Raw genomic sequence first — 20,499 nt, forward strand, 5'->3', positions numbered from 1 at the left:
CCTGGAGGGAGGGGAAAGGACGAGGTACAGAAGGCAGGCAGGCAAGTCTCCACCAGTGGGAAGAAGAGATCCAGGAACTCCACATGGAGGAGAGGAAGAGGAGGAGGCTGGTGGAAACCAGCCACAGATGTTGGTTTGCAGGGGAAGTCCTGTGTTGCCCTTATTCTCTGGAATAATTTTGTAGCAGAAAAGATTAAATGATATACTATTCAGTATGCGTGTGATGCTTGCTGTTTTTGACTGGAAAACCCCAAAGGAAATGTCCTATTTTAAACAATCTAGTGTTGGCTGCTGCCTTTTTTTGTCGAACTTTCAGATGTCCTCTCAACAGCCCGAGTGTGGCCAGCCGGCCCAGCTCAGCATCAGGACAGGCTGCCACTAACTAAAAACCTTCACCCAGCTGCCAAAGTGGAGCCAGTGGTTGAACAGCAGTGAAACAAAGCTGGGAGACCAGGTCACAGGAGTAGCAGCACCACCCAACTGGGGGAGGTCTGAATGCCAACCATGAGAGGTTGGGCTAACATGTTAAAGTTGCGAGTTAAACTCTCACTCCAAAATTGGAGCACAAGATCCTGACCAATTTCTCTCAATTGCCCTGGTCGATGCATACTCCTCGATTGAAATAGATAATCTGGTTATCAGCTTAGTGCCACTTGAGTTGTTCCCGACATTAACAGTGACAGTACTTCCAAATATTTTGTTAAAAGATGATAAGACAAGATATTTTTATTAGTCACATGTACATCAAAACACACAGTGAAATATGTCTTTTGTGTAGAGTGTCCTGGGGGCAGCCCACAAGTGTCGCCATGCTTCCGGCGCCAACATAGCATGCCCGCAACTTCCTAACCCGTATGTCTTTGTGGTAGGAAACTGAAGCACCCGGAGGAAACCCATGCAGACACGGGGAGAACATACAAACTCCTTACAGACAGTGGCTGGAATTGGACCCGGGTCGCTGGCGCTGTGGAGCGTTATGCTAACCGCTACACTACCGTGCCTGCCCTGTAACGGCCTTGCAATATTTTGAGACTGCGAAAGGCGCAAGCTGTTCTTATACTTATTTTATAGTCATAAATAATAGCCATTTATTACACCCAAACCTACCACTGGTAAGTGTTTGGATCAGGAAGTGTGAGCCATATGGCAGACACCTCGTATATTAAGCCATTGTATTTATATATCTTCATCTGACAGCTGAAGTGCACAGAATTAATCTGTATTTGGGATGACAGAATGGTAGTTATGTTACTGGTCTGGTAATCCAGGCTATATTAGTATAGTGATTACTTCAGGAATCCAGACTACACTAGTGTTGTGGCTATGCTCCTGGACTAACTATCTAAGTTATGTAAGTGAATGGGCTTTGAATATTTTATAGAATCACAGACCAGCAGAGCACAGGAGGCCATTCTGCCCAATGTACCTATGCTGGATCTTTGAAAGAACAACCCAATTAGCCCCAGTTTCTCCATGTCCTGAAATTATTTCAATTTGCTTTTGGAAATTACTTCTGTACCCTTTCACTACCCTTTCGAGTGGTTCATTCCTGATAACTTACAAACTAGAAACTATTTCCATTGTCCCTCTGGCATTTATCCTCTGTCACTGGAAACAGTTTCTCCCCATTTAACTATTTCACTGTTTTAGTCACCATATTAAATCTCCCAACCTTCTCTACCAATTTTTTCACAGAACTCAAGTCATTCATTCCAGTTATCACTCTAGAAAATTTATTCTACACCCTCAAGTCTTGCCATCCATCTTGCAGTGGCAGAATACTCCACCTGGGGATTTATAAAGGCTTAGCTTAATTTCCTTATGTAATGCCTCTGTTTTCACACCAAGGTTCTTTCACAGGCTTCTAACTTGACCCAGTTTAAAAATAGTCTGGAAATTTAAAAGAAAACTGGTTTCCTGATAGCAATGGCCATGAAACCATCGGATTGTCATTAAATCTCAACTGGTTCCCTCCAGAAACCTGCTGTCCTTAGTACGTTGGGCAGGACCTGGCTCCAGACCACACCAATGTAATGGTTCTCTTCCACATTCTAAATGGCCCATAAACTTATTGAAGCATAGCACTCTGCTACCAGCTGTTTGGAAAGAAATCTCAGCATCACCATGTCAAAGGGACCAAGGGCAATAATCCTATTAGTGAGAACACACTCCAACAACTAATTAAGAAACATTTTTTTTGCACTGTCAGACACCATCTTTTACAATCTTTCCCTATACTCTGAGACGATGTATTCTCTCACCTCATTACACCTTGATAGGAATGTTACAGGGGCTCAACTACATTCAACTGATAATGCTTCAAGAATAACACATTAGTACATAGTGGGTGACCTTTGCAAATACCAGCAAAAGCTCGATCCTTGCTGCTTCTGGAAGCTCAGCTGGCATCACATCCCAGCTCACATTTTCAGTACCTAGGGGCTCCCAACCTGTTACACCACAGAGGACACTGCATCCAACATCACCTGTTGAGAGTGATCTCCCCAAAATATTCACCCGGACCCCTTGATGAAGGGATGCTGAATAAGCAGTCTGTGAAATAAGACACAGTGGAAGGGAGAGGTGAAGTGCTGGTGAAACTAAAAGGCTGGTTGTTGTAAATATTGGCTGGAGGTAAATAAGCTTGATTAAAATTATTGGATTAGTTAGGACAATTTATCTCAATGTACATGGCTCCGATTAGTATAGGGGACAGGGTTATCAATTACAAGCATTCCCAAACTATAGCAAGGTGTTTCCTCTTCCATGACCAGGACAACTCCCACTCCTCCATCCCAAACACACCCCTAAGGTAAGTAACCATCACTAGGATTGGTTCCACAGAAATTGAGCAACCTTGAGTACCCACAAGCACAAGAGGACAATGGTTGGGCATCCAGAGAAGAGCCTCTAAGCCTTGATACCTCCCAACTGAGGTACTGAGAATCAGGGATGATTCCATGGGAGAAGTGGTGAGGGTACTTGAATAGATTGGCATGGTACTGGAGTCAATCCCTTCTGGCAACTCTCGGATCCCCCACACTCTTCCAATTTACTGTATTCCTGACTTTAATCACTCTGCCACTGGGATCCATCTTCAGCTTCTTGGGCACCAGTATTCTCTCCCCTAATCTCTCTGCCTTCCTCTCCTCCTCCTAGAAACTGCTTAAAACCTTCCCTTTTGATCAAGTTTTCCGTCAATTGTCCCTGATGTGCTTCAGTGCTAACCTATTTCAGATCAAACATTTTAAGGTCCTATTTCTCCTTCCACAATGCTGCCTGACCTGCTACACATTTCCAGCATTTAAGATAAGCTGTCTTTATTAGTCACATGTACATCGAAACACACAGTGAAATGCATCTTTTGCGTGGAGTGTTCTGGGGGCAGCCCGCAAGGGTCGCCATGCTTCCGGCGCCAACATAGCATGCCCACAACTCCCTAACCCGTACGTCTTTGGAATGTGGGAGGAAACCAGAGCACCCGGAGGAAACCCACGCAGACACAGAGAAACGTACAAACTCCTTACAGACGGTGGCCGGAATTGAACCTGGGTCACTGGTGCTGTAATAGCATTACACTAACCGCTACACTACCGTGCCTGCCCAGTTATTGTTACAGATTTCAGGCATCTGCAGCTTTTTGCTTGGAATTGTATCAGATCATGCTCCAGTGAAGCACTGTGGAATGGTTTTGCCACAGTGAAGGTGCAACATAGGTGCACGGATTGCTAGTGGAGAATGCTGGCTGTGGAGCAACTGGTCAGCAGCATCGGGACTTCTGGGACAATGCAGCAGTCTCACGAATTCCAGAGATACTCCCTTTCAATTTTTGTACTGGGTAGAAGGAAAACCCTTTAGAGAGGATCAGTGTCTACACATGGGCATGGTTTCAACCATGGAAACACTGGGCACTATTGTGTAGCTTGCAATGGGCCACCAATGGTGATGTTAAAGCAAGGTTCTCAAAGCCGCCTGCTCAGTTGTGGCTTGGATGCCACTGGTGAATGAGCCAGGGCAGAACTGACCCTTGGGGCCAGATGTTAGAACCAGCTCCGAGCTGTGGCAGTTCTCAGCAAAGGATACAGTTTGCCACAGTCCCTTTTGTTGGGGAAAAGGGGAAATAACACTATTACAGTGCCAGCGACCTGGATTCAATTCTGCCGCTGTCTGTAAGGAGTTTGTACGTTCTCCCCGTCTGCGTTGGTTTCCTCCAGGTGCTCAGGTTTCTTCCCACATTCCAAAGACGTACGGGTTAGGAGCTGTGGGCATGCTATGTTGGTGCCAGAAGTGGCGACACTTGTGGGCTACCCCCAGAACATTCTCAGTAATGCAAAAAGGACACATTTCACTGTGTGTTCTGATGTACTTGTGACTAATAAATAAATATCTATCTGTTCCTGATTTGACAATTCCAGATGGAAACTGTATGTGTATGAAATCTGTGTGAGGACAGATTGGATCCAAAGGGTTGTCCGAAAGTAGTTAAATAACATCTCACAATCATTGTTCATGCTCATTTAAGATGACTGGCCACGAAGACATGGAGGTTTCTTGTAAAGTCAGAGTGAGAGGAAACAAAGGTGAAAGTTGAAAGGAATTCAAAGATATCCCTGAAGGTGAACATTGAAAGAGCAAGGTGGCTGCACAGCACAGATCGCTCCGGGTCTTACCTTAATGTTTTGTTGGAGCCGATGGAGCTGGGGGGGTAGAGGCATCCCCCCGACCAGCAGTGCTGTCCTCATGTTGGGGAGACCCATCATAAGCTCCTTGGCCTGACTCTCGATCTGAATAGCAAGTTCACGTGTTGGAGTCAATATCAACCCCACAGGCTGCTGGGGAGAATCTTTGTTCTGAAAGGAAGGGAAACAATTCTGACTTACAAACGGGAGCAGGAGTAAAGCACTCAGCCCCGAGTCTCGTCTGCCATTTCACCTTCCTTCCTTATCAGATCCCAGCCCTGTTGTCTTTGTGTTCTCCACCTTCACCTTCCCCTCCCACCGCCAGAATCTATCTGCCCTCCATTATCTGCTCCCACCTATCCCCCAACTGCCTGTATCCCAACTCCACTCCTCCCCCTCTCCCACCTGGCTCCATCTGCCAGTCAGCCTTCACCCCTCCTGGGTCGACCAATCATCTACTGCCCCGCCTCACTCCTCCCCCTCCCCCTCCCCCTCCATAACCGCCACCTTCCCTCTCCAATCCTGATGCAGGGTCTCGACCCTAAACATCAAAGCTGCGTAACAGGACTTTCTGATCTACAGTACGGACTGTTCCCAGGGACACACACCCAGACAGACATCAAGAGCTGTTGGAAGATCATCAACTCGATGAAAGACGGTCTGCCCGAAACTCGTTGTTCTCCCAGCACAGCGAGATGTCCGGAAGGGAACGCTGACGACTGGCACATTCCGGGCTGCAGGAGTCCGTGCTGAGGGACGCACTGATGCTCGGTGCAGCCAATGCTAAGGCTCTGTGGGGAAGGACCACAGTCTGGGCTCCTTCTGCTACCGCACATGGAGGGGCTGAGTCGGGTGGGGAAGCCCCTCAAACAACGGAAGGGTGCATCACCCCAGGAGCCCACGAGTGGCAATGGCGCTACATTTAAAAAGTGTTAACGTTACTCAATGTATTGATCAAATGACACCAAGATGTAGAGTTTTGCACTGCGCTTTTCATTTTTGTTCATATTTTATTATGAATAAAGTTTATTTTTGAAAAAAAAATCCTTCCCTCCCCCATAGATACTGCCTGACCTGCTGAGTTCCTCCAGCAGATTTTTGCTAATAACTTGATTTGACTGAACCTCAATACTGCATTCCTGTCAACCTTTCACCCCCTCAGCCCATCATGTACAGTATACCCTTAGCAAGCCAGTATCCCCATGGGGGTGGAATGCTGGTTGCATGAATATACCAGCTGCATGAGAATTGCTCAGAAAAAAATCTATTACTGCACATCATGCACTAGCATTTTGTGCATTAAAATCAATTGCAACAGTATACATCATCTCCTTACCCTTTTATACTGCAATCCTATAATTTAAGGCCAAACAGAATTAATGAAAAATACAGCAAAAATTAATCAAATGAATGACTGGTCTCAGCGTTACATAGACTGCCAAATCTTCAAACAGGACGTTGTTACTAATCAGCCTACAACTGCACTGCCCTGACGTATACATGTAAATAAACTACAAATGTTTTTTTCCACACTTATTTTGCATAACGCAAAATAAAGTTCACTGATTGAGGGTCACTTTCATAAAAATAAAACAATTTCTAATATTTGCCTGTTGCATTGGAATTTGGGATGCATACATACTGGATAATCGAGAGTTTACTGTATCTACCTACTTCTTACTTAAAAAATATTCAAAGACTTTGCATATACTACTCTCTGAGGATGAGAGTTCCAAAGATCAAGTGTTCACTGCCACTGTGCAAAAAAAAGGGTTGGACTTTATGCTACGTGTTTGTTTTAAACTCAATTTAAGGGATGCAACAGTGGGAGAAAGTTGTCAGTATCATCAAACCCTCCACAGTCAAACACTCCCAGGTCAATGTGACAGTGAAATATCAAGTTAAGTAGATCGAGTTGATGATCTTCCAACAGCTCTTGATGTCTGTCTGGGTGTGTGTCCCTGGGAGTCAAGACAACAGTGAGAATCCAATACTCTCAGACCAATCATGAACAAAACATTGCTCAATATTTCCAGTGCTTTCTGTAACAAAAAGGTAGTCAATTCCCCACCTACCTGGACCCTCTCTCTGGCTCCCTTACCCTCTCTAGATCTATCACACACTATTGGCAGGATATTGAACACATTGATTTTCAGAATCAAATTTATTATCACTGTCTTAAATGATGTGAAATTTAGTTTGCAGCAGTAGTACGGTGCAAAGACATAAAATTACTATAAATTATGAAATAAATAAATGGTGCAAAAAGAATAACAAAGTAGCGTACACGCGTGTTCATGGACCATCTGATGGCGGAGGGGAAGAAGCTGTTCCTGAAGCGATGAGTGTGGGTCTTCAGCATCCTGTACCCTCACCCTACTCGTTTGTCCTAACCCACATAACGCAAATTTGCAGCAGCCCAATCATTGTTGTCATCAAACCTCCTATCAGTCTTTTTAAAATGTTCTTGTAATACTTCAACTGCACTGCATCACCAGCAGCATCTTCTTCCTTGGTCTTGTACCTCAGTCATGCCCTTTGTGTCCTTGAGTGGATTGGATTTCCTTCTTGGTCCCATCTTTCCTCTTACTGTCCATTTACTATTTCCATGCCTATAAAAGACTCATGAATTTCCTTTTGTGTTTGTCCTCGTCTTTTCCCATACTCCACTTAATTACTTTTTAGTTCCCCTCTGAACTTTTATAGTCAGTTTGAGTTTCATGTTATCAGCTTGATATCCGTCATTCGCTCTTTTACTGTTTTTTTAAGAAACTCTTTACATTTTTGGTCATCTATAGAGCTCCGGCTTTAAGCGCCCCAACTCTCACCCTCCTGACCTTCTCCTTATAGACAGTCAATTGTTTTGTCTGCCAATCCTCGATTCCAGTTTACCCAGACACACTCTTTCCCGGCTCTGCCGAAGGGTTACAGGCCTGAAACATTGACGGTTTCTCTTTCCTCAGATGCTGCCTGACCTGCTGAGTTTTTCCAGCTCTGCTTTTATTTACCTGGACCAGATCCATTGTCATCCCTTTGAAGTTGTTCCTTCTTCAAATGACTATTTTTACCTTGAAGCGATCCTTTTCCTTTTCCATTGCTATTCTAAACCTTATGATACCATGATTGCTATTCTGTAAAACTTCCTTCATTGAATTTGTTCCATTTGCTCCACCTCATTCACCAGAGCCAATTCCGGCAATGCTTCCTTTCTCATTGTGTCTGAAAGGTGGAGTTAAGAAAGTTCTACTGAACACATTTCAAAGATTCCCTCCCCTCTTTGCTAATCGCATTATTACCTTGTTAGTCACTACTAGGCAAGTTGAAGTCCTCCATTATCTACAGTTTTTGCACATCCCTATAATTTTGTTGCAAATTTGCTCCCTTTATATTCTTATTCATGTAATTGCACCTTGTTTCTGTTAATTCTAATGGATGTTGTCTTGATCTCTCCATGACATCTCTCCAGCACTGCAATATTTTACCTTCAATCAATACTTCCTCTTCTTTCCCGAAGCATCCAGGAATATTTTGTACATAATCCTGCCCCCTATTTTTAAAGCCAGATCTCCATTTTTGCCATAACATAATCCCAAGTGGCTTATACGCCTGCAGCTCTCCAACCTTGTTTAATACACAGTGTATTTATGTACAGGCACAGTAAATCTCTCCCAGACCAACTGGTACTCTTTTAGTTTGGATGCATTTAAAAACTATTTCTTTAATTAGTGCTCTCTCCTCCCACCCTCCCAATCTTTTGTCCACATTTTTCTCCATTTCAATGCTACATCCTGCTACAAGTCCTCCCCTGGTCAAAATTATTTCAGCCACCACCCCTCTGTTTGATTATTGGCCCCAGCTTCACTGAGGTACAACCCCTCTGTCCTGCAAGTTCCCACCTCCTCAAGAACTGCTCCCATTGCCCCATGAATCTAAAGCACTTCCTTCTGCACTCTGTCCAGCCCCGAATTCACCTACACAATTTTTCCTTTCCTCTTTGAGAAACCCCTTCTTGTTTCCTCCCACCTACGTCCAAGACACTTCTGACACCCTTCCACTTTAACAGTTTCCTGGCCACCGATGGTTCATTTTCACAATAAGTATCCAGTTCCCAACCAAAGCTCTAACCACCCACCTTTCCTCAGGAGACCCTTTGGTTCTTCCTTGAACAGAGGCCCAACCAGTCTCCCTCCACAGCCACCCTCCTCTGTCTGTCCAAGCTCGGTCTCACATTGAAGGACATCTCCTTTAAACTCCACTCACTTCCTCTAAACAAGAGCTGTAGCTACAGGAGCCTGAATGGATTCAAGCTATACATCTCCTTGTGGAACAAGTCCAACTCAGGTCCTTCTCCCCACTTTGTTCTGGTATGTTGATGGCTGTATCAGTGCAGCTTCCTGCTCTCACACTGAACTACAAAACGTCATTAACTTTGCTGCCAGTTTCCAGCCTGTTCTCGTTTTCACATGGCCCGTGTCTGACCCTTCACCTCCTTAACTTTGTTATCTCTGTTTCTGAGGGTCAGCAACCATCACGGGTCCACAGACTCCCCACAGCAAACTCGATTACATTTCACCCACCCTGCTTCCTGCAGGAACGCCATTCCGTTCTCCTGATTTCTTCATCTCCTTCACATCTGTTCTGACGGTGCCACGATCAGCACTAGTGCTGCCGACACGTTTCCCTATTCCCTCAACCATGGGTTCTCCTCCATCATGGTTGACAGGGTCACATCCGTGCCCTTTTGCACTCACTCCTTCCTCACCCATCAGAATCAGGGTGCAGTTCCCCTTGTCTTCACCCTTAACTCCACGTACAGTGGCTACTCTCCCTTTTTCTATATATAGAAAACACCTCCAGCTCAATTCCACCACCAATCAGATCTTCCCCTCCCCTGCCTTTGAACCATCTGGTTGGTATTAGCTTTCTACCCCTTTATTTCTTCTGTCTGTTTTGTTTTCAAAAGTTGTATGTTTACCCTGTACATTTCTACCCTCAGACTGGTTCAACACTGGCAGGACAAAAGCAGAATAAAATTCCTTCTACGCCGCCTAGTAACACGCTTCAACTCACCTTCAGAAGTACCATAAAGCACCTTGGGGAGGTTTTTCTAGAATAGAGGTGCTATATAAATGCAGACAGTTCTTGAGTACAACCACTGCACAAACAAGATGTTCCACTAAACCCTGACCCATTGTATGACCGGGAGTCCATCACCAAAAGTCGATGCAGATGCACCTGTCACATACGGGACAGGGAACAGCTTCAAAGTCTCACACTTTTGTTAAGGATTACAAAGCAAAGCCTGAGTTAAGGCAAGTTGGTCACCTACCTGGAGCTTGAAATGTACAAGTAGAGGCAATGAACACCACACAGCTGTAGTCTCAGAAGCACAGGCCAGACAAACAGCCAATGAAAGCAGGTAGCTCGTTCCAGGCTACTCAGAAACCTGAAAAACAATTATCTGGGGGACGAGGGCGTTGCTGGCAAGGTCAGCATTGATGTCCATCCCTGATTGCCCTCAAGGCAGCAGTGATCGGCAGCCTTCCTTGAACCACTGCAGTCCTTCTGGTGAAGGTGCTCCCACAGTGCTGGTGGGGAGGGAGTTCCAGGAATTAGACTCAGTGATGATCAAAGACTGGTGATATTTTCCAAGTCAGGGACGGTGTGCAACATGGAGGGGAGCCTGAAGTAGTGCAGCTTCCCTGCACCTGCTGCCCTTGTGCTTCTTGCTGGGTTTGGGTGGTGCCGTCAGAGTAGCTGGGCGGTTAAGCAGATGGTGCACACTGCATTATTTAGCTGTTTAGTTGCCCACCACTTAGACTAAAGAGTTTCAACCTGATCCACAGATTGCGAGCTTGTGTCGCAATGTCTATTACAGGTCGCTGCGCACGCACGTAGTTCTACGTTGCAGCTTCATTAGGCTGGTGCCTCATTAATTTGAGGTATGCCTGGTGCTGTTCCCAGAAATGCTCTCCTGCATCCTCACAGAACCAGGGCTGATCCCCTGGCTTGATGTACTAGCAGAGTGAGGCACGTGTTGGGCCACGAGGTTACAGATTGTGGTGATGGACGTTTCTGCTGCTCCACAGTGCCTCCTGAATATTCAGTGCAGAGTCTGTCCCATTCAGCACGATTGCAGTGCCACAAAACCCGACTGTCCTCCGTGCGAAGGTGAGACTTTGCCTCAAGGACCGTGTGGTCACTTCTACCAATGCTGTCATGAGTAGATATATCTACCACAGGTAGACTGGGGCAGACGAGGTCAAGAGGATCTAACTCTTGTACTGGCTCACTCACTGCCTGTCAGAAGCCCGGTCTGGCAGCTGCGTCCTTCAGAAGGTGGCCAGCTCAGTCAGTAGTGGAGCAACCAAGCCACTCTTGGTGGTCAATACTGAAGTCCTCCATCTACAGCTTGTTCTCTGCCCTACTCCCTCGTATTGCACCAATTCGTCAGCTGAAGTGTAGGTGATTAGGAGGACGTTTCCGAGCCCACGTTTGACTTAACGCTGTTAATACCTCTCCTGCCCGTACACAGCTGTGATGCTGCTGCTGGTGATTCTGTCCTTCCACTGTGACAGGACGTACCAGGGCTTGAGGTGGTGAACTCTGGTACATTGACTGCAAGGTATGATTCTCTGAGGGCAACTACATCAGACTGTTTGAACTAAAAAATAGAAAATGCCAGAAGCAATCAGCAGGTTAGGCATTTTCCATTTTTGTTTCAGATTTATTGGTATTGGTTTATTATGGTCACTTGTACTGAGGTACAGTGAAAAGCTTGTCTTACAAACCGATCGTACAGGTCAATTCATTACACAGTGCAGTTACATTGAGTTAGTACAGAGTGCATTGATGTAGTACATGTAAAAACAATAACAGTACAGCGTAAAGTGTCACAGCTGCAGAGAAAGTGCAGTGCAATAAGGTGCAAGGTCACAACAAGGTCGATCGTTTCCAGCCTCTCTAGCTTTTTCTCCCCCTCTGACACGCTGTTGCCAACTTGTCCGTGGGATAGCTCTCCTGATTTAAGCAGTCGTTCCCAATGTTCATGTGGAATGACTGGGCCAAGTCCGAACTCAGAGCCACATTGATGCCGATGCTTTGCTCAGTTTTATCTTGTTTCTGTTGTAATGTAGCGGTTATGGCACAATGCTGAGGCTTGCTGGGCAGAAAAGAACCAACTGTATCACTGACCAGACTGGTTAAAGGTGGCTGATTGGCAGAAGCACATTAGTGAAACAGATGAGCTTTCAACAACCTGGTGATTTCATGGTCACCGTTACAAAGCCGGCTTCTGTTAGCTACATAATTCCAGAGAAAAAACAGAATTTAAATTCCATACTGATATAGTGGGATTTGAACGTGCATCTCTGATTGTTCATCCAGACCTCAGTAACAGGCCCTGCCCTAACAACATGCCCTGTTAGAATGCGGAATTCACTATACTAGAAGGGTTAATTGGGGCAGATACCATTGATATGTTTATTGATGGGGAGGGGATTGTGTGGACCATAATGTAATTTATTTGCTTTGAAAAGGCAGTGCAGCCACTTGGCTGAACGAGTCTCTGCTGGTGTTCATACTCCACCCAAGACTACTCCCATTCAGCCTTCCAGAATATCTTTCCCATCAGAATGTAACTATCCACAACAGCACATCTGAATGGTGAAGAACTTTGGCTGAATTGTCCGTTTCTGTGCTGTACCTGCCCATGTTGGATCTCCGGTGGAGATTTGATAGTTTGTTTGTGATGTTTCCCAATATTCCTATTACTGGATCTCGTTTGGAGTACAGTGGTGGTTCAGTGGTTAGGTCACTGGAACAGTAATCCAGAGCAGTGGACAAACAATCAAGAGATCAAAGTTCAAATCTCAAAACAACTGTGGAATTCAAATTCAGTTGAAATCATTTTTAAAAAAAATCAGCTTGTACATATTTCTGGAAATAAAACTACTCAACTGACGTAAAAAAACAATGTGATTCACCAGTATCCAACAGATAAGGAAATTTGTTCTAGAGGTCTGGCTAAAATCAAACTCCAGACTACCGATATGATTGATTCTTAAATATCTTCTCAAATTACTCCTACATTCAGACAGAAAAACAAAACTGGATGGACCACTCAGCATCAATCTAAGCACAGATTTTAGACATGACAGCCCAGTTGACCTGCAAGTCCTCCTCATAAACATCTTGGGGGGAGGGGGGGGGGGGCGGGGGTGTGGATGAGGGGCATATGGAAATTGCGAGGTCTGTCTCACAGATTAGACGAGCAGCAGCACGTCTCCTTCTGTTCTCTCCCTCCCCAACCCCGTGCATCTTAAAACACTAGTTTTCCCACTATTCCCGGTTCTAATGAAAGGTCTTCAACCTGAAATAAGAACTCAGCTCCTCTCTCCGTGGACAATGCCCCACCTGCTGAGTTCTTCCAGCATTTCCCATTTTAGCATCACTGAATACTTTGTATAGCAACAAAGGTATAAAAACACCGAATAATATGACTTCAATTATAGAAGAAATTGAACAATGATGAAAAGCATAAAAAGATACATCCCTGGGCAAACACCAGCCACTTCTTGTCCTTCACCTCTGCCCGGTCCCACCCTGCCCGAGGCATCCCACCACCCACACTTCCGGCTCCACCCTCACTCCCCATAGCCCACCAATTCTACCCATGACATTCAACTGCAGCCCACCTGTCCCCTTCCGGCCCTGGGCCTGGCAGACCCACCCATTGCTTTCTTGCCTGGCCCATCACTGACAATCTGCTTCCCACCCACCCCACCCCACCCTTTGTGTAGCCCTCCCCATCTGGCCCCACCCCAATTACAGTAATAAAGTCATACAGCACAGAAACAGGCCCTTCAGCCCAACTGGTCCATGCAGATCTAGATTCTCACCTAAGCTAGTCCCATTTACCCACGTTTGGTACATTTCCCTCTAAACCTTAATGTACCTGCCTCAACAACTTTCACTGGCAGCTCCTTCCTTATACTGACCACCCTCTGAGTGAAAAAGTTGCCCTTCAGGTTCCTATTAAATCTCTCCCCTCTCACCTTAAACCTGTGCCCTCTAGTTCTTAATTCCCCAACCAATTGCCTCTCAATCCTGCACTTCTCTTTCTGGCCCCGCCCCAATGGCCACACAACCCTGCCCATCTCTTACTGGCCCCGCCCCATTGTCCACACAGCCCTGCCCATCTCCTCCTGGCCCTGCCTGGTTGGCCACACAACCCCGCCCATCTCCTACTGGCCCCGACCCATTGACTGCACACCCCCGCCCATCTCCTGGCCCACCCATTGGCCACACAGCCCTGCCCATATTCTTCTGACCCTGCCCCATTGGCACACACCCCTGCCCATCTCCTCCTGGCCCCGCCCCTTACCTCCCGCAGCGCTGCCATGGTGACCGGGAGCAGGAAGGCGGCCGTCTTGCCCGAGCCGGTGTCGGCGGTCGCCAGCACGTCCTTGCCAGCCAGGCCCTGGGGCAGCAGCTGCATCTGCACCGGGGTGGGGCTGTGGTAGCCCAGCCGCCGCAGGTTGGCGCTCAGGGTGTCGGGGAAGCCGCAGTGCTCGAACTCCACAATGGGCCTGGCGGCGGGGCCCTGCACGGCGATGCCCAGCTGCTGCTGCAGGGCCTCCACCTGTTCGGCCGACAGGCTGGAAATAAATGGATGCTCCCGGTAGCGGCCGTTGGGGCCCGCAGCCCCCTGGCCGGGCTCCTCCCCGGGCTGGGGCTGGGCCTGAAGTGGGTCGGAGCCCCCGAGCTGCTGCAGGTGCTTGGCCTTGCACTCCAGGCTGCACACGTCGGTGTCCGTCTCGTCGCAGATGTACTCCCCATAGCGGCCACACATGGAGCAGGCCGGCTCCCCCGGCTCCGGCCAGCGCTGGCTCTGGCTCAGGGCCTTCACCGGCTCCTCCTCGCCACCTTCCCCGGCTCCTGGCTCCTCCCCTCTCCCTTCGGCCACACAGCTGTGGGCCTGCTGGTCATCACCGGGTTTGAAGTCGCCGCCCTGGGCCTTGCACCTCTTGGCCGCATGGTCATTGCTTTCCTCGGCCCTCTTCACCTTCAGAGACCTGGGCACAAACATCGTCCGGTAACTGCTCAGCACATTCCGCTTCTTGGTCTAGGGGCAGGCAGCATCTGTGGAGAGATGAGCATCAATTACTGTTCAACAACAAACCCTGTCATCTCTTATCACTCTCCTCGTGTTAACATTTTAAAACTTCCTTATTCCGGCTAAGATGTTAACTTGTAACAAGAGGAAGATCTTTAAATAATTCTGCACGTGTACCACTGTCCGAAACGTGAAGATAACACAACAGAAAACTGAAGCTGCCTGGTAGGGGTCTGACTGAGCAGTAGCATGATTCAGGTAGCACGTGGGTTCAAGTCCCACTCTGAGGCTTCAGCATATCAGAATGGACCTCTGATATTATCCCCAAGGGCAACACATAATGATCTGTTGAACCAAAGCTCTGTTTGCTGCTTGATTGGATGCCAGTTCCTGTCCTGGTTTGCATTCTCCAGCCCATGGCATCAGCAAATACTGTTGGTGTGGATAAATTACCTGCTACATATCTATATTAATTGCATAAAGTGCAGTTGCTATTGAGATGTCCCAAGGACTGGAAAGTGCAAGATTCTTCTCCAGCACGTCTCAATAGTCAATACTACATCAAACAGAGTGCCCAGTAGCCAATTGTTTAACCTTTCTAAAATAAAGTTTTAATTCCTGGAGCAAGTTTTAAAGATAATCAAGTTACTGGTGCTAGTGGATGAAGGGGAACCATTTATAGCAATCCTGTAGATGGTTATATGGGCAGGGTGTCAGTCAGCCAGGCTACCGGTTGAAGAGAGGGGGAGGAGAGAAAGGCAATGGCTCCTCCTGATTATTCAGTATGTGCGAATGTTCGAGGCAAAAGGTAACAGGTTTTGGACTTCCATGTTCTCATTTTTCAAACAACCAACTGTGACTCGCTGTGAATAATGTGGGAGGGAAAACAGCTTGGCACTAAAAGAATGGAAGACCAATGGAGAATCATTGAGCAAACAGGAACGGACTCTAGAGAACAATGCAGAGGTGCACAGGAAGCAAGTGCCTTGGTGCATGGTGATGAGGTGACATGGAGGGAAACGAATAAGTGTGCACAACAGAGAGGTAATGACATGGTGTAAAGTGCAAAAACTTGCATTTTCATAAACAATATAAAAGATACCACACAGGCATGATCAAAACGATGGACATTTGTGCCAAAGTAGCAGATTTTAAAATGGGAAGTGTGTTTTTCCATGATGAATCTTACTGGGGGGGTGGAGGGGAGACAGAAGGAAACAGATCCAGACAACTAAAAGCGTGCTGGCTCCAGTGGGTTGAAGGAAGGACCAAGAGGCCAAAATGAAAGGGATTTCGGAATGAGGGTCTGGATTTCAGGGTTCAAACTAGAATGGGGAGGCACAAAGACTTAAAGGGATTTAACCACCAGGAATGAGAACCTTCAATGTGAGGTGGCGTCAATGCAGTAATGGGAAAAGAGTAGATGACCAATGTACAGCTGGATTCAGTGGTTCATTTGGATGTCAGCATAAACAAGGTATTTGACCCCATTTCATGTTGGGTGGGGGTGAGGGGAAGATGGATCATTGGAAGACCCTACATTGATTTTGCAAAGGCAAATAGAGGAGACGTAGGTGTAGATAGGTGACAGGCTCAGGGGTAGAACAAAGCAAGGAACCTCACTGTTAGACCATAGAAGAGGCAAGAAGAATCAGTTACACAGTGAAATAAGGTGTAGGGGAACTGAAAATGAATGAAATGTGGGCTTGACAACAGTGCTTGTTGTGCTGTGGGGTGGTGTTACAAGCCAGTTGGCACAGATCTGGGAAGCAAAATCTTCAATGGACCAGGAGAGGAGGTAGAGATGGGTGGTAGTGATGAAGGTAGTGGGAAGATGAATTGTGAACAGGCATTTAAAAGTCTCGTCAAGATGAAGGATCTCAACCCGACATGTCAACTGTCTATTTCCCTCCACAGGTGCTGCCTGACCCACTGAGTTCCTCTAGCGGCTCAATTTTTGCTAGACATAGTGAAGGGACAGCTTTGAACCCAGCTTTGATGGGAGAGAAGCAATTCCTTTAGCACTTATGTATAAGTTAGTAGATATCGTTGAGGGGCAGCAGGTTGCTAATCAATAGGAGGAAACCACAAGATTGAAGTCCTGGGACGCAAGGTTAAGCAATTGTCATCATCATTGCTAAGTCGCTCAGCATCAACATTCACAGGGTCAGGGGCGTAACTGCATCAGCCAACATAACCCTGGAAACACTCAGCAGGTTAGGCAGCATCTATGAACAGAGAAACAGAGTTACCAGTTCAGGTTGATGAACTGGGAAAGGTCAGAAATCAAAGAGTTGTCAACAGAACAAAGTGGAATTCCTGCGAAAAGGTGGAGACCAGGGCAGGTCGAAAGACACAAGTGGTGCTGGCTGAAAGAAAGTGAAGGCTCGTAAAACAAAATGCCTATAGAAAGTGGAGACAAATGAAATCTGAAGAGAGGAAAACGATGCTGGAATGTCTCTTTATCTGAAGCTGTTCAATGCTGGAGTAGGTGGGCACTTCGGGCGGAATATGGTGCCAATGTATGAACATCCCACGAATAAAAACATAAGACTGCAGAAGTAGCGTTGCAAGTGCCCAAGGTCACCTTCAGGGTAATGGGGTCACAGGACAAGTCCCGCTGAAAGAGCCTCAATCACAGATTAGAGATCTCAGTAGAAAACAGAAGAGGGAGGCGCTGATATCGGGAAGGACGTCCGTGATCATCCTGCCCAGGCCCCACCTGCTTCACCCTCCCCCACTCACCTCACAAACACTCACCGAATTGACTCCGATCGTCCAGCTATTCCCCACAACTTCCTTCAGTTGAGGGATGCCGGACACGAACGCACGGGACCTCACGATCTGCCTCTTATTGCAACCGGACACTGCAGTGCCGCGGGAAACAGCCTCACCGGAAAACTATTCCCAGACCTGGTGTTAGTCCGGAACTGCTTCAAGGGCACACATTTCCACTGGAAACTGTGCAACACGAGAGATAACCCGGATGGAACTCCAATGACAGTTTTCAAAACAAACAATTCAATTTTCGTAAACGAATTGCAATGTGATTCATATGATTAGTTAAACGAAGATGCTTTGATCGCGTTGTTTTTCAGTGGATGTTTGAAAACAAACGGTTGGAATAAGCCGGCGAGAGGAGTGTTCCTCGGACGCCAGCCCGCGGCGCATGCGCAAGGAGCGGGCGGATGATGGCGGCCGCGCTGTCCAGGGCGCTGAAGCTCCCGGGTAAGTGGGTGGGCAGCGGAGAATGGAACCTTTCCCCCACTGACACACTCATGTAGTCCCTTCACTGCCTTCCAGGGGCGCTTCACCTGTCCTCCCCATAATCCACAGCCTCTCACTCCCCTACCATCCTCCACCCCCATCCCCACCACCTCATCCTCCCTCAGTCCCACCCCACACTACCTGCCGCCACACCCCCCTCCCTTCCACTCTTTCCCTCCTTCCCATCTTCCGTACTCATTCCTCCCTCCCTCCTCCCCGTCTATCCCAATCTTCCTCCCTCTCTCATGCCTCTTCCCTCCCTTCCTTACGCCCCCCATCCTCAACCTCAGTCCCCTCCATTCTCACCTCTACTCCCGCCTCTCCCACCTTTCTTCACTCGCTACCCCTCTCATGCCTTCCACCCGCACCCCCTGCTTTAGTGCCCCCGCTTTAGTTTCTCTTCCTGTTCTCCATCTACTTTGTGAGTATTGGTATTGGTTTATTATTGTCACTTGTACCGAGGTACAGTGAAAAACTCTTACAAACCGATCATACAGGTCAATTCATTACACAGTACAGTTACATTGAGTTAGTACAAAGTGCGTTGATGTAGTACAAGTAAAAACAGTAATGGTACAGAGTAAAGTGTCACAGTTACAGAGAAAGTGCAGTGCAATAAGGTGCAAAGTCACAACAAGGTAGATTGTGAGGTCAGAGTCCATCTCATTGTATAAGGGAACCGTTCATAGTCTTACCACAGTGGGGTAGAAGCCTGTCCTTAAGTCTGGTGGTATGTGCTCTCAGGCACCTGTATCTTCTACCCAATGGAAGAGGAGAGAAGAGGAATAGTCCCTGGGTGGGTGGGGTCTTTGATTATGCTGGCTGCTACACCAAGACAACGAGAGATAAAGACAGAGTCCAAGAAGGGGAGGTTGGTATCCGTGATGCACTGGGCTGTGTCCACAACTCTCTGCAGCTTCTTGCGGTCCTGGGCAGAGCAGTTGCCGTACCAAGCTGTGATACGTCCAGATAGGATGCTTTCTATGGTGCATCGATAAAAGTTGGTGAGTAGAAATTGGCACTAAAATTTTGCAAAGAGATAGAAGAATGGAAATCATGTTAACGTGTGGGGATTGTTTTTGAGAGTAGAGAGTCACTTTCCTCAATCTAATGTTTTCCAGGTAAAAAGTCACATGATCTGGGAGAGTATGACCCCCTGCGGCAGGCTGACAGCGATGACAGTGCAGACGATGTGACCTCAACTATCAAAAAATGGCAGTCTGCAGACTGAAGCGACAGTTGAGGCTGTGCTCAACAGAGATGCAGGCACTGTGGTTGAGATGCATGCACTGAAGGTAAAACAATGCCGGTCAGATCAACCAGCTCAGCGGAGGTACATTGCAACTGAAGTGTCAGATGAGTTTGCTATTAAAACCAGAACTTCATTTCTTCCTTGCCTGCGGACAGCTGCCTTCCTCCTCACTCTCGTTTTGACCATGGTCCTAGTCTTAGTCTGTGCTTTCTTCATCCCATGTCCGAGAGAGCCACACACTGAAGACCTCATGGAACAGAAGCCTCGGTCAAGCAGCTGGTGAGCAATGCCGAGAAGTTGGAATGCAATGGCAGCTACATTTACATACTAATGTGATGGGGGCATGCCTCATGATCTCCATACACTCTACTGCAGAATTGGGGAATAGAGCTGGCAATCCCACCTGGGGCAAGTGGCTGGCCTGTGATGTGCCAGAGTGAGGCCATGCATGCTCCCACAGGCAGGGAGTCAGGACCCTTTAGCACCTTATAATGTCATTACAGATGGTCCTGTTTGGTGGGCATGGCATCTGGCAGGAAAGTATCGGGAGGACAAAGTAAGCACCAGACATTTGAATGATGGTTCAACTTGCTCTACATTCCTCTGATAGCTTTCCCAGTGTGTGAGCCAGGCTTTGGTGGGAGATGGTGTGAGAGAGTGCAAAACATGACCCCTGTCATGTCTGCACCACCACTCATGAATCAGCTGTTAGGAATGGAGAGGATGAGCAGGTGATTGTCAGTTCTGTAGCTTATTTTCCCTGCCTGGGGTTCAGTGTCCAGCATCTCCCATTGAGGAAGAAGCAAGGGTCTGTTACAAGTGAACTGCTCTGCATAATGCACTTCTCATACCATAAGAAAACTCTTCCCTCTTATATAAGGCAGAGATAAGCAGATAGATGAACAAGGGGGTGAAGTATTGCTGGGAATAGACAGGGGTGCTGAGTTGAAATTACAATTGGGTCAGCCAGCATCGTATGTGAATGACGGAGCAGGCTCGAGGGCCCAGTGCCCTACTCCTGTTTCTAATTTGCATTTACAAAATGAAATGTCTCATTGCAACATACACAGCAATAGCTGCAATAATCACCAAGATTTGCATTATTTTGTCAGTGCAACTACAGCAACGCATCTGGCATTTACTTAGTAAAATATGCTCTGATCCTTTACAGGAGATTTTTTTCA

The 20,499-nt window shown here is 47.1% G+C and overlaps 2 protein-coding genes across 5 annotated transcripts in view; one reads left to right on the top strand and one right to left on the bottom strand.

Moving 5' to 3' along the window:
• The window catches only part of ddx59 (DEAD (Asp-Glu-Ala-Asp) box polypeptide 59), a 36,497-nt gene extending 18,799 nt beyond the window's left edge, over nt 1-17,698 (bottom strand). Inside the window, exons 1-3 of one of the 2 annotated variants that reach the window (XM_052043359.1) lie at nt 17,542-17,686; nt 14,065-14,822; nt 4,671-4,850 (exon numbers count right to left, since the gene is read on the bottom strand). In XM_052043359.1, the coding sequence (XP_051899319.1) occupies nt 4,671-4,850; nt 14,065-14,769 (885 nt within the window). In that variant the 5' untranslated portion in view covers nt 14,770-14,822; nt 17,542-17,686. Of the gene's footprint in view, nt 1-4,670; nt 4,851-14,064; nt 14,823-17,541 lie in introns of both variants that reach the window. The other variant, XM_052043358.1, reaches the window with a different exon arrangement.
• Nucleotides 17,699-17,864: 166 nt separating this feature from the next.
• The window catches only part of fam234b (family with sequence similarity 234 member B), a 44,611-nt gene continuing 41,976 nt past the window's right edge, over nt 17,865-20,499 (top strand). For 2 of the 3 annotated variants that reach the window (XM_052043302.1, XM_052043303.1), the window contains exons 1-2: nt 17,879-18,024; nt 19,185-19,594. The gene's annotated coding sequence lies outside the window, so the exon portion shown is untranslated. Of the gene's footprint in view, nt 18,025-19,184; nt 19,595-20,499 lie in introns of all 3 variants that reach the window. The other variant, XM_052043301.1, reaches the window with a different exon arrangement.

Source organism: Pristis pectinata, chromosome 33 (genome assembly GCF_009764475.1).
Source record: "Pristis pectinata isolate sPriPec2 chromosome 33, sPriPec2.1.pri, whole genome shotgun sequence".
NCBI classification, from domain to species: Eukaryota; Metazoa; Chordata; class Chondrichthyes; order Rhinopristiformes; family Pristidae; genus Pristis; species Pristis pectinata.